Here is a 13,210-nt window from a genome sequence, read left to right on the forward strand (position 1 = left end):
GAATCTGTCAGGGGGTGCGAAGGTCCTACCACCCCTGCTTGCGCGTAAGATTGACATCATTCTCATGTATCCTCAATCATAATTCTTTTTATTGAAGAGCTCTAGAGAAGAACGAAAAAATGTTTAAACACAAATAAATAAAATAAAACCTAAACTCTGTTTAGTTCACAGTGATCTAGTTCTTTAAAAAATTTAAACTTCAATTCACGGAATTATGCTACATTTATTTTGAGAAAATAGGTCCGAATTATGCAAATTCTCTCATAGTTCTATTAAGTTTTAACATCAGAATCTCGGTAAATCAAAAAGTTATTTCTTGGCAAATACAGAAATGAAATGACTATTGGATAGGAATGAATTTATTAACATTCAACTATAAAAATTGAACATTTTTGACACAATAAAATTCAAGGTTCATCATAATACATTTATTGATTAAATTCCAAATACTAAATTTTTAACATCGCTAAACTGGTTCTATTAATAATGAAAATGAATAATTTTCTGAGAAACTGAAAATTTATCTTATTGTGAAGCATGATGATTCACCAAACGACGGCGTGCAAAGACGACATCTTCGAATCAGCGTGTACATTACAGAGTAAACTGTGTATACTGTACAGTGTACATTTTGAATTTTCTAAAATCATTTAACAAAGAAAAACATTAACCTCAAGACTAGAAGAAAATCACAGCACAAAAATATTATTTAACAAACTCACTGAACTGAAATCTCTAAAATATTTAGAAATTCACAATATTTAATATTTTTAAGTCTAAATATTGTCATTTCGAGAATACAGAATCAAACAGAATCTAACTAAACATAGAAAATGTTATAAAAAAATACGTTCATGGAGCTACTAAAAGCTTAACAAAATAACACAAAAAGATTTCTTTCGAGACAGTGATGTCAGCTAATTACAAGGCTATTAAGAATGAAATGATCTTGATTTTCTCCATCTTGACATTATCAAGAAATTACTCTAGCAATGTTAATTTTAAAATGATTGCCCAGGACTTGTTATACTAATTTTGAAAGTATGGAACATAAATTTAAATGCACATTAATACATACTAATGGTTTCACGTTTAATTTTAAGATGGCCCAGAAGATAAGGAAAAAACGTCGGGCCTCGGTCTTAGGAGAAAAGAGGTTTCCCGCGTTTTCTTGCACTCCGCGCATTCTGGAACCAGATCTTTATAATCTTAGTTGGCAGCTGAAGCCGGTCAGATAGGCTGAAGTACATTTCCTTTGCGTCACACTTGGACATATAAATACTTTTGTGGAAACTGTCGAGAAGTACTTGTCTTTGGTGACCAGTGAACCTTGTTTTAACATGAGCTTTTCTATCCATATCCTCCTCATAGGAGTCAAACCTGTCGGAGCTAGAGGTTACAGGTTCAATATATTCAACTCTAGATCTAGGAAGAGAAAACTGATCTGTACTCATGGAATCCGTCGTATCTTCGTCGTAATAGTCAGACCTGAATGAATCTTGACGCTCTTTGTGTGCTTTAAGCATGTGACGCGCAAGACCTATCTTTGAGATAAAATCCATATTGCATCTTTCACATCTTCGTAAATTCCGCTCCTTCTTTTTTTCCGAACCCAGAACGTATTGGTTGGGATCGTACGGATTTTCCGGATGGAAATGTCGAAGGTGTTTGAAAAGATTTCCTTTAGTTGTAAACCCGACATGGCATCTTTTACATATGTTGGATTTTACAACGTTAGTTCTCCGGGAGGTCTTGACAGGATAGTGATTGGCAGAACCACGTTTCCGGGTTGGACTGAAACTGTAGTTCGGATGATCACGTTTGTGAATTTCTTTAAGTCGTCTAGATTCTTCAATGTAGGGCATCTTATCATACTCGGACATTGATTTCCAAAGTAAACTGAGATCTCTTATCAGATCTCCAGTAGATCTCGAGGTTCTATCCAACCCTCCTTCTTGAACCTTCTTCCTCTCCTCCTGCAACCAAACCATGAAGGGGTTCAGTGGTCTCTTCACGTGATCCTCCACAGTAGAGCTCTGCAGAGAATCATCCTTATCCAGGTCATCTTCAGGACTGTAATAGTTATCTTCCGAATCACTTCCATCATCAATGTCATCAAAGCATTCCACCTGACTCTCTTCAACCCCATCCTCTAGGGTTACATAAACCCCGTCATCAACTACTGGGCCTGCTTCTTTAAACTTCTGTGCTTCCTTCTCAAACTCAATAGCTTCGATCTTCTCGTGTTCTCGAAGTAAATGCTCTTCAGGGAAGGATTTCCCGCAGTAGGGACAAGAATACTTCTCTCCCAGGTCTATATATCCAGAGGAGGAGGGTTTGGAGTCAAAATTTATCCTGTCTAGGAGACGATTGAGTATCTCGGAGCAGATTCTTTCCGCTTCATTCTCACTTTGCTTACTGTTCCTTTCCTTAAACCACTCCAGTATCTTCTCTCTTGATGCGTTTACATGCTCACAAAGATAATCCAGGTCGTCTGAGTCAGGATCCGCTATATCCGCGTAGAATCCTTCAAGGAATACTTTCTGGAACTCTGTAAACCTATTCTTGCCGATGGAGTTGAATACTGAAACCTTATCAGACATTTTCTCAATGGTTGAACCTTCAGGACAATCCATCGACATGGAATCATCATCTAGATCAAAATATCCATCATCCAATTCTTCAATCTTCTCTTTGACTGGTCTTCCTCTTCCCCGTCCTGTTGGTATATATCTCCCTCTCATCCCTCCCCGGCCTCGACCCCGTCCTCGCGGTATTATTGGTAAATTCTTCTTCTTTCGTTCCCTGGCGTGCTGGAACCAGATCCTGATAACCTTCGGGGACAGCATCAGCTCGGCAGAAAGGTCGCTGATGTCGTCTTCGTCAACGTACTCCTTCTCCGAGAAGAAGCTTTGCAGATAATACCTCTGATGATCACTGAACTTGGTTTTCTTGTGTCCAGGATTGTATCTGGTTCTGGAGTCATCGTCATCATGTCTCCACCCGTCCTCTGTATAGTCCTCCAATCCATCCTGGTGTCCTGACAAATATAACTGTCCTGTAATCTTTTCCCTGTGCCTGTTGTTCTGGAACCAACTGTGCAAAATTTTATTGGAGATGTTGAGATCCGTCTCCAGCTTCTTGTATTCGTCCCGGTCCGGATACGGGTTCAGAGCAAAAGAGTTTCTCAATCCAACAATTTGTGTTTTTGTGAACTTAGTTCTTCCGCTCTCTTCGTTCCCGTTCCCTTCTATATTTTCATATTCATAACCTAATAATAATAATAATAATTGATAATTGATAATAACAATAATATTAATAATAATAATAAAAAATAATTAAATTAGTAATAATAATAATATCCTATCTTACCAAATTTAGAATGTGCTTCTATTCCATGTGTTTTAAGGTTCCACTGCGTATCAAAAGCTTTTCGACACTCCTTGCACTCGAGTATCTCTATATCTGAACCATGAACCCTCTTGTGATGAATCTTGAAATTGGTCCTTGATGAGAAGGTTTGAGAACAGGTTGAGCAAGAGATCAAGTCTAAATCAGTTTCATCCGGTTCCTCGTCCTCCTCCGAGTTCTGAATATTGTTTCGAGCAAAGAAACATTTGATTTTTCCCTCATCCGTCTTGCAGCGTTTATTCTGAAACCAGATCCGAACCTTCTTCGGTGGTATTCTCATAATCTCACTGATCTCCTGTCGTTGCTGTTCTGTAGGATACGGATTCTTGTCGAACCATTTCTCCAACATTTTCGTTTCCTCTTCTGAGAATCGGTTCCGTTCTCTTCCTTTGGTTTCGTTGTTAGTATCATCATCTGATCTATCCAGAGCTACAAGGAGAGGAGGAGGAGGTTGGGATAAACGTTTACTTATCAAAGCCTGGAACACATCATCGTCAAGTTCCTCATAGTTCTGTCTCTGTCTGAACCTGAGAGTTCTAGTTCCAGGAACTCCAGTTCCAACCTCAGCATCCTCCTCCTCGCGACCCTTGTTGTCGAACTCTATTTGCCGTTCCTTGAGTTCCTGCTTGATCTCCTCAATATTGTTCCTGAGTCCTTCATCTGAGTGAACACAGTTAATCGGTATTCTTACCGATGGTAGATCTGAACCCTCGTACTCTGATAAATCCATATTTTTTACTAAACTAAGTATTTTTGGCACGAATATTACCGGCTCTTTATTAAATGATTCCTGTGATAATTCCTCGTTGTTAATTACATCTCTGCGCATAGCTTTGATCCTGCTCGTGACAATCATCTGGTTGGAAACTAACCGTTGCCGTTTTGGAGAGGTTTCATTCTGCTCCAAGCTGGGTTTCTCAACCTCAGGGTCCGTTCCGTCCTTCCTCCTCCTCACGTGGTTCAAAACCTCCTTCCTGGTGGTAAACCGATGATTTTCCGGAGACAAGAACTCGTACTTTGATTCTCCAGAGGATTGAGATATCAACCGGACCTTCCAACCTGCTGGGAGAGAAGTTTCGTCCCAGCTCCAGGAGGAACTAGACCCTAAACAGGAATTAAACGTTCTATACTGACAATGTAAAATTCTAGACTCCGAACAACATGCAACCTGATGATGTAAACCTTTGATATTTCAAACTTTAATTATTTAGTTCTAGCAGAATTTCTAGTTTCAAATATTTTGAGGTCTACGACATTGGGTTGAAAGATTTAGGGATAGAAAATAGAGTTTTGAGAAAGAGTTTATTCCTTTGAACTGTTTGGTTTAATACGTGTTTAACAGGTTCATGTATTGAACTGATTACTAGCAATAAAATTTTATTTCCTAATTTCTAAATCTTTTCAACTTTATGTCAGAGACCTTTAATTTTTTTAACTTTTAATTCTGACTTCACCGAATATCCAATGTTTACATTATCAGGTTGCAAAGATATATGGAATAGAAAATTTGAGTGCCCGTAAAAAAATTAATTACTTCCATGTAACTAAATTTGGACATATTGCAATTAAAAAAAAAGGAAAACTAAACTAAACTGTTTCAGTGGCACAACTCTGATCAAAAAAGATGAATTTGAAGTTTTTCTCCCAGAGGTGTATATGTTGCACTTTGAACAACGAAAACATACAGAACCATTTTCCCAATGTCAATTTCCCCCGTTCAAACAAAAATATTGTGCTTTTTTGTTGATATTCACCGAATGTCGGTTACACCATCAAAGGCTTATGTTCTCAGAGAAACCAGAACTGAAAACTTTTAAATGAATGGAATGAGTTAAACTCGATTCTAATAAGCCCTCCCTTGAACCCGGGTAAGAGAGCTATAACTTCACTCCTAGCACTTTCTTAAAGCTGTCTTATTCTTAATTCTGATATTGAACGAAAGAAAGATCATGAATCTACAAATCCGACGAATAAGAGAACAGAAAGTTTTATCTAGTAAGTTTAACTTATAAGTTCAAATGTTGTAGTAAAGATAAAGAATAAAGAAATTAAGCTTAACTCCAACTCATTCAAAAGTTCCCAGCTAAGGAGGAAAAAAATATTTTTAAAATTCCGCCACTGCACTGGTTTTATAACTCCAACTAAACTTCACAAAACAAGAGAAAAAAGGACTTGCAAATTTAACAGGGTTAAAATTAAATTTTCTATTTCAAACTTTTAAAATTCATTATGTATTTAAATAATAAGCAAGTCCTACCTTGACGTTTAAAAACGAACTATGTACATAGAAATCTAAATATTAAATAAAAAAACATCGAGACAATAAAACAATAAGCTATACAATACATCGACTAACAGCTGGATGGGAAATGGTTAAAAATGTAAAGGAAAAAATTGTAACAACTTTCTTATTATTATTTAAAATCAATCTTTACCATAACTTTTGCGTGCGAAAATAAATAAAAAAGTTTCGAATGTGTGTGTGTGGGGGGGGGGAAATATAGTTAAATATAAAGCATGCAGGAACCATAGTGAAAAATTAAACACATGCAGATATTCAAAAATTTATTTTCCACATACATATAACGTTTTTAGAACAGTCAACGTAATTTTATCAACTAAATCAAAATTTAATCTATACAGTTACGCGCTCTTTAGATATTCAGTTTTCTTTCTACCTCGCAATCTTATCTTACCTTCAACCTCAACCTCATCAGATTCTCCTTCTTTCCTATATGCATCCGAACTATCCAGGTCAGTGATATCAAGATTGCTACCGCTTGTATCCATATCTATATCTGGAGATCTATCCCGACCTGATCCTGATCCCCGTCCTTTCCGTCCCCTCGGTCCCGTCTTTGCACTTCTACGAACCTTGGTCAGATCTTCTATAGAATATCCTCCGGTTTTTTCCATCTGCTGAAGCATTGCTTTTCTAGAGTGGAACACCTGTCCTTCAGGAGATAGGAATATAAAGTACAGTTGTCCTTCTTGTGTTGGTCTAGGCCTAGTTCTTAGTTTCCATCCAGTTGGCATAGAAGGATGGTTGGCAACCCAGTCATCCTTATCAATATGTCGGTTTGTAGAATGAAGTTTCTTCTTAACCTGAGGTTTGGATGGATTCTCGTAGGAGCAGAACTTGTGGTGAGACTTGAGTTCACTTTCCCACCTGAACCTTCTCTCACAGTACTGGCAGTAGATGGTTAGCTCACCAGTGTGTCCCTTCTCATGGAGCATCCTGTAGGTAGCTTTCTTAAACGTTTTCCCACAGAATCCACAGAATAGTCTCGTCAGTTCTCCGTCATATTCTTCGTGCTCCTGAGCGTGGCCTTTCTCATGGAAACTTCTTACGTGAGGAGCATTGAAGATCATTCCACAGAACTTACAGTCAATCCTGTTAGGATCATCAAACTGGAGAGGGGATTGAGATCTAGATTCTGCATCTTCATCAGGATTCATCAGTCCGGAGTAATCGTCGTAGGACTCCAAACCGGCAGTGTTTTCATCATGATCTAGAAGTAGTTTTTGTTGAGACTCTGGACAGGAGATGTTGGCCTCCGGCATGCTTGGCATACTGCTGGGTTCAAAGGATATCACGTCCTCGCTAACTTCTTCTTTAGTTTCTAATTTAACAGGTTCCACTGTTTCCTTTGGTTCAACTCTTTCTTCTAACGTTTCTTCATTCTTGCTCGAACTATCTGGGTTCAAAGACGGCTCTAATACAATATTTTGGTACTCCTCGCCGTCCACCTTCATATCCTGCACTTCCTCCACTTTCAACTCTTCTCCGTTCTTAGGCAGAGATAGGTCCAAAACCTCCCGACTAGGACTCATAGAGTTGACATGAAGAAGACTGGAGCAGGTTTGGGATTCATCTTTGGATTGAAGGTTTGTATAGATCTTATCCTCGTTAGGATCCGGAAACTCAGCCTCAGATCTCTTATGACAAACTTGAGAAAACTGTGGGACGGGAAGAGGAGGAGGAGGAGGGAAGAATCCATGTTGGGTGGTTGGATCCTCGTGTGCCGGAGGAGGGGTGGAGCTCCGGGTACCCTGGTATACAGAGCACACAGGATCCAAGCTGGTATACTGACTGGTATGGTTGTTGTACACAGGGTTGGTGGATAAAGGTTGAAAGGTTGTGGTAAGGTTTAGACTGGCAACATTATTACATACTGGGTTGTTTACGCTCTGGGTTGCATAGTTTACATAGTTGCTTGTTACAGAAAAGGAATTTAGGCTTTTTGTTTCAACCTTCAAGTTTGTTGGTACACGGTATTCATCTCCGAACTCTTCATCCGTCCTATCTATCTCCTGATCCAGGTTCGGAACCTGACTCTCAAACATTGACTGGTTTATCTTCATCTTATTGTCTGTCTCGAAATGCATGGCGTCCCTCTCGAACTCCTCCGCCTCTGTTTCCTCGTGTCTGTAGAGCTCCGCCTTATCAAAGAAAGTTTTCCCGCAGTATAGACAAGGACGCGTCCTAGTGAGCTGAGATATACAAGGATACTCGGATACTAAACCCCGGGTAGAGTATCCTCGACCACCCCTGGAGGATCCTCTCCTGGGGGAGAGACCCCGTGATGATCCTTTGTGTCCTGCACGTGAGGGCGGAGCTGAACCTCGTGATATACCGGAACCTCTGCTACCCCTGGACACACATTAATAATACATAATAAGTCTTTCATCTTGGACGTTGCTTGAAAATCTTGACATAAATATCGAATTCTCAATTGCACCCCCCCCCACCCACAAAAAAATAGAAGAACTGAAGATTCAAAAATTTATTACTTCCCTCAAATCTGATTTTCTAAATCTGATATCTTTGAAACTTAAATGTGTAATATTTCAAACAATTTGATCTATTAGAATCCTTAATGTCAAAGGCCCTCGACGTCAAGTTGCAAAGATATAAAGATTGGAAATGCAAAGATAGAAGACAGTCAACTGTTCCTTTTAAACAAAAACTTTTAATAAATCCAAGTTTAATAAATTTTATCCTCTTCCCTCACAAAATCTTTTAATGCATTTTTAACAAAATTTTTTAAGCGTCAATATTTTTTCTTTTTTTTCTACAATAAGACTCATAAAACTGTGGAATATGAAGATGACTCAAGTTTGAATTTTGAATAGTCCAATTAATATGAATTAACTAGTGTGAACTGTACAGAGACCTATGTTGACTTTCAAGACACTTGCTAACCTATTTGCTGAAATATCGTTTTCCTGTTTCACAGTTTTATGGGTCTCACTGTAGAGATCTGAACCGTTCTTATCGCATAATAATCTAAATATTTTCTCCTACCTGCCCCTGCCTCTGAAATGGGACTCAACATGGTTCTTGAGATCACTCTGGTATCTAAACCTCTTGTTACAGATCTCACATTGTATTATCAAACTACCCTTAGATCTCCCGTTCCTCGCCTTATACTTGATAATGTCGGACGCCTAGAAAACAAAATAGTTTAATTTAAAATGATTTATCAAATCTTTAAATTATATTCTTAAATAAATATTAAAATTTTATAAATCTTGATACTATTTAAATATAACATTTGTTATTGATTGATTTTCCATTAAAAATATGATCATTTCAAATAGAGACAAAAACTCTTGTGCATGTGTGACAATACCTCTTCCCTCCTATCAAATATGTGACAAACATGCAAACATATCCTTTGAATAAAGACAACCCTTTTTTAGTCACATTTTCTTTATAATAACACATGCAAAACGACCCCATTCAATAAAATCTTACCACCCAACAGTAGTCGTATATATCAATACAATGAAGACGACATTTGATTTAAATTTTGCGTTTAAACAGTAGGGATACACATAGACATGAAAACTAAGAGAAGCTGTCAATTAAAAGCTTTTCATGGTTTTAATTTAAAAAAGGTTGTTAGAAATTAAAACTTTTAAAAAGTCGTCTTCATTGTTTTGATTTTATCGCCGACCACAAAGAGTCCCCCCTCCCCAAAAGGCCCCCCCCCCCCCCCTATTTAGAATCTGTCATTGAAGGACATTCAACAACAAAACATTGGACATATCAAAAAGTTTAGTCTGGATCCGCACTGGAAAAAAAATGGATCCGGATCCAGGTCATTTCTTTAAAATTTAATGATTTTTTTAACAAAAAATAATTTTCAAATTTTTGTTTTATTTTTTTTTTGCTTATTTTTATCATTCCTAAAACTAGATGAACCATTCAGAAATGAGGAAATTTTTATAATCTCTCTTTTTTTTTATATGTTCATATTTGGGGTTTAGGAGTAAAAAGTTGTTTTTAGCAGTTTTTGGTTGATATTTTACCCCTTGGATCCGGATCCGTGGATCCGCATATTTTTGCGGATCCGGATCCAGGAAGCCAAAATCTTGCAGATCCAACGGATCCGGATCCAAAGCACTGGTTTAACTATAATTCAATCTTATTTTAAACCCCACATCTTCAATGTTAATACCCTGAGGAGCGTCCCATTTCATATTGAATTATTTCCAAAACTTGACGATAATATTCATATAAAGGTCTATGTATTACGATCTAATATGATATGGGACAACCTTAGACAAAAATCCATTAATAAAATTGGAAAATTTACGAATGTCGCTAGAAATTTAGAAATATTATCGTAATATTTAACAATATTAGAATAATATCCAAAAATATCGTTATATTATCTAACAATAGTAGAAATCTACAAATATTGTTGGAATATTCATGAGATGACAATAAATATTCAAACAAAGTGTTGTTTCAATGTTAATTTGATAAACTGTTTTGTAAAAACGCAATTTTTTTTTTGATAATTTAATAATATATAATAGCTAAAAAAATTGTCATCTTTACAGTGTTACAATTACATAAATTCAAATTATAAAAAAATTACATAATATATATAATACAATCAGCTCAACAGCACAGAAAAAAAGGATAAAAAACTATACTTTCTATTTAAAAATACTTATTAAAATGTTGAGCTGGTTGAATTTTTTTGACAGTTAGTTACAATCTGACATGTGAGGTTAAATCACCAAGCCCCGTGCTAGATAAGAAATAAAAGATATCTTCTCCTTTCTTATTAACACTTGAAGAGTTGATAGATAGATAGTGCTCCCAAACCCATGGACAGTGCTTTAAATGTAACATATCTGTATATAATGAATACCCTAGAAGTTGAACCCCGGGGTCGGCCACGACCCCTTCGCCCCCTTCCAAACAGATGCAGGTTCCCTATCTCAACCAATATCTAAAATGTTTAGAAAGCTGTTAGTATTGGTCATCTTTGATCTGGATAATTAGCTCACAGAAACTAGAGATCAAAACTAAAACCCTGTTTTCATTATGCACTCAGTCGACTCCCTCTGGTGATTTAATTTAAGTCAACAGAAAGAATTGCTGCACCTTTCTTATTAAAATTTGTTATCATTTCATTGGCGGATTTCCCGCACATTCCTCGGAAATCCTTTAAATTTTATGCTGTGATTACCTTAAATTTTTTGCTGTGAATACTCTAAATTTTATGCTATGAATACCTTAAATTTTATGCTGTGAATACCTTAAATTTTATGCTGTGAATACCTTAAATTTTATGCTGTGAATATCTAAAATTTTATGCTGTGAATATCAAGTACAGTCGATGCACGGGCAAAAGCTGACCCGATTTTACTACCTAGGTCGGTAGGTTAAAAAACCAAGAGATGGAAGTAGAGGATTAGAACCAAGAAAACTAGGATTGTCTGGAATGGAGCAAAGAGTGTATGCTTGACAAGATTGGAGCAAAATAACTAGAATTTTAATGGTTGAATCAATTAAACTGGAACTAAAATGGTTTGAATTTAATAAACTGGAGTTGAGATGGTTGAAGAGATTAAACTGGAACTAAATGGTTGTAGCAACTGGAGTTGTTATAATCGGAGCAAATAAACTAGAATTGAGATGTTTTGAGCAAATAATCTAGAATTGAAATGGTTTGAACAAGTAACCTATAATTGAGATGGTTTGAGCAAATAAACTAGAATTGAGATGGTTTGAGCAAATAAACTAGAATTGAGATGGTTTGAGCAAATAAACTAGAATTGTGATGGTTGGAGCAAATAAACTTTTTTTTGAGGTTGGAGCAAACAACTGGAGTTGTTTTAGTTAGAGCACAGAATATTTTTTTTATGGTTGAAACAAATAAAATGTAGTAGTTATGGTTGAGGCAATTAAAATTCTTAATAGTTGGAGCAAAAATCTGCAATTGTTAAGGTTGGAGCAAATTAACTAGAATTGGGATAGTTGGAGGTCATTAAATGAAGTTTCTGTAACAACTTTTTTGAACAATGAATACACCTTTTTTTTTAAATAAAACCGGCTTTAATCATGAAGTATCATAAGATCTATCTTCTGTATACGTGATATACACTTGAAAGGGAAATATTGATTATTTCAGAAGAAGCCAGCTCCATCCGAAAACTCTTCCTAAAATGTAAAAAACTGATCATATTCTGTACCTGCTCTGTATCTGGATGCTCCATAAGAACATGATCTTCCAAATTGTTTTTTCTAAGATACTTTTTTGGACAATAATCACAGACAAATGGTCTATCCAACCCTGCACTATCAGCTTCCATTCTTCACCCGGCCCTTAGCACACAACACAGACCACAGTGGCACAGTATTCACTTGCAGCTGATGTATGTATACCTACCTAGGCTGGATTTAATTTAGAGTCCGGCGGTAAAAAAAAATAATGTAAAAATATATTTTTAGCATTTGAATGGTTTTATTTGAAATTGTTTAATTTCTAATTTTTCTGATGAAAATTTTAATTTTAAAAAATAGTTTGCAACCTCGGGACTCTCAGGAGCAGCATTTGCCATTCTGCCGACCGTGAGACATCTATTGGTAAAATAAGAAAACATTATTGACTTTCTGATAATTATGCCGAAATAAAGGCATTTAAAGGATTTAAAAAAGCAAAATATAATTGATATTTGATGTAAAATTAAACCGAAATAAATGTGTTAACACACACAGCTATTAAATTAATAAATGTTGTTAGCGGTCCACGAACAAGAAGTTATGACGGCCCGCGCGAATTACCAACAGACAGCGTATCCTGAATAAACTTGTCAGGCACACAATACAGTAAAAATGCATATTTCTTATTTTTTGAGCCCCACCCGAACTTTTCAACAATCCCACCTCCTCCCTTGGAACTCCCCCGCCCAGAATTGAGGCTTTGCTTTGGGCGGAAATAAAACCAGTTTACGACGTGTTGGGACATTTTTCTTGCTTGATCAGGCGGACCGAATAACCGGTTAAGGCGTGTTGGGTCGACAAACTGCCTGTGACTTGTCTCTGTGTGCACTGAGTGGACTTTGTGTACTCTTGGATCTTAGTAGATTTACTCCGTGATTGTTTGGTGGATTTTCTCGTGAAAATATTTATATTTTTCTTCAGCTAATTCTTTGTACGTACAACACTTTATGTGATAATATTGCACATTCATCCAGCTTTATACACTAAAAGGTGAGATTGAGATATATTTGAAAAAGAAAATTACATTTAAGGAATGAACTACATATACATTACAGTTGAAGATTTTCGGGTAATTTCCTAGTATATGATTTTTGGACCCCCCACTAAGCCAATTTCAACCTCAACATTATTTTATAAATATTCATAAATATTTACTTCATGGGTAGCGCGAGGGGGGGAGTCCAGAGTTCCGTAACAAGTAATCAACGCCACCCAAATGTGTTTTGCGGCAAGCGCGCTCCTCAATTGGTAATCTCCACCACCTTAATT

General features: G+C 36.6%; 2 protein-coding genes across 3 annotated transcripts in view; one reads left to right on the top strand and one right to left on the bottom strand.

The window, feature by feature from the left end:
• Positions 1–413: 413 nt before the first annotated feature.
• LOC111700043 (uncharacterized) lies at positions 414–12,097 on the bottom strand. Of its 2 annotated transcripts, XM_023470859.1 has the most exons (6): positions 11,911–12,097; positions 10,584–10,664; positions 8,720–8,862; positions 6,108–8,065; positions 3,373–4,515; positions 414–3,271 (listed from the first exon to the last, which is right to left on the bottom strand). In XM_023470859.1, exons 1-6 carry the CDS (start codon positions 12,028–12,030, stop codon positions 1,143–1,145), a joined length of 5,574 nt encoding a protein of 1,857 aa, XP_023326627.1. In that variant the 5' UTR covers positions 12,031–12,097; the 3' UTR covers positions 414–1,142. The 2 variants fall into 2 exon arrangements, with proteins under 2 accessions (XP_023326627.1, XP_023326633.1); XM_023470865.1 differs by lacking the exon at positions 10,584–10,664.
• A 658-nt stretch (positions 12,098–12,755) lies between these two features.
• The window catches only part of LOC111699934 (hemicentin-2), an 11,525-nt gene continuing 11,070 nt past the window's right edge, over positions 12,756–13,210 (top strand). Inside the window, exon 1 of the mRNA XM_023470731.1 lies at positions 12,756–12,931. The gene's annotated coding sequence lies outside the window, so the exon portion shown is untranslated. The remainder of the gene's footprint in view (positions 12,932–13,210) is intronic.

The sequence above is a fragment of the Eurytemora carolleeae genome, unplaced genomic scaffold, assembly GCF_000591075.1.
Source record: "Eurytemora carolleeae unplaced genomic scaffold, Eaff_2.0 scaffold47, whole genome shotgun sequence".
NCBI lineage: Eukaryota > Metazoa > Arthropoda > Copepoda > Calanoida > Temoridae > Eurytemora > Eurytemora carolleeae.

Coding starts and splice junctions, on each gene's coding strand:
- LOC111700043 (XM_023470859.1), bottom strand. CDS start 12,030: ATGGAAGCTGATAGTGCAGGGTTGGATAGACCATTTGTCTGTGATTAT. Junction 8,863..10,583: donor CCCGGGGTTCAACTTCTAGG/GTATTCATTATA, acceptor TTTGTTTTCTAG/GCGTCCGACATTATCAAGTA. Junction 3,272..3,372: donor AGAAGCACATTCTAAATTTG/GTAAGATAGGAT, acceptor TATTATTATTAG/GTTATGAATATGAAAATATA.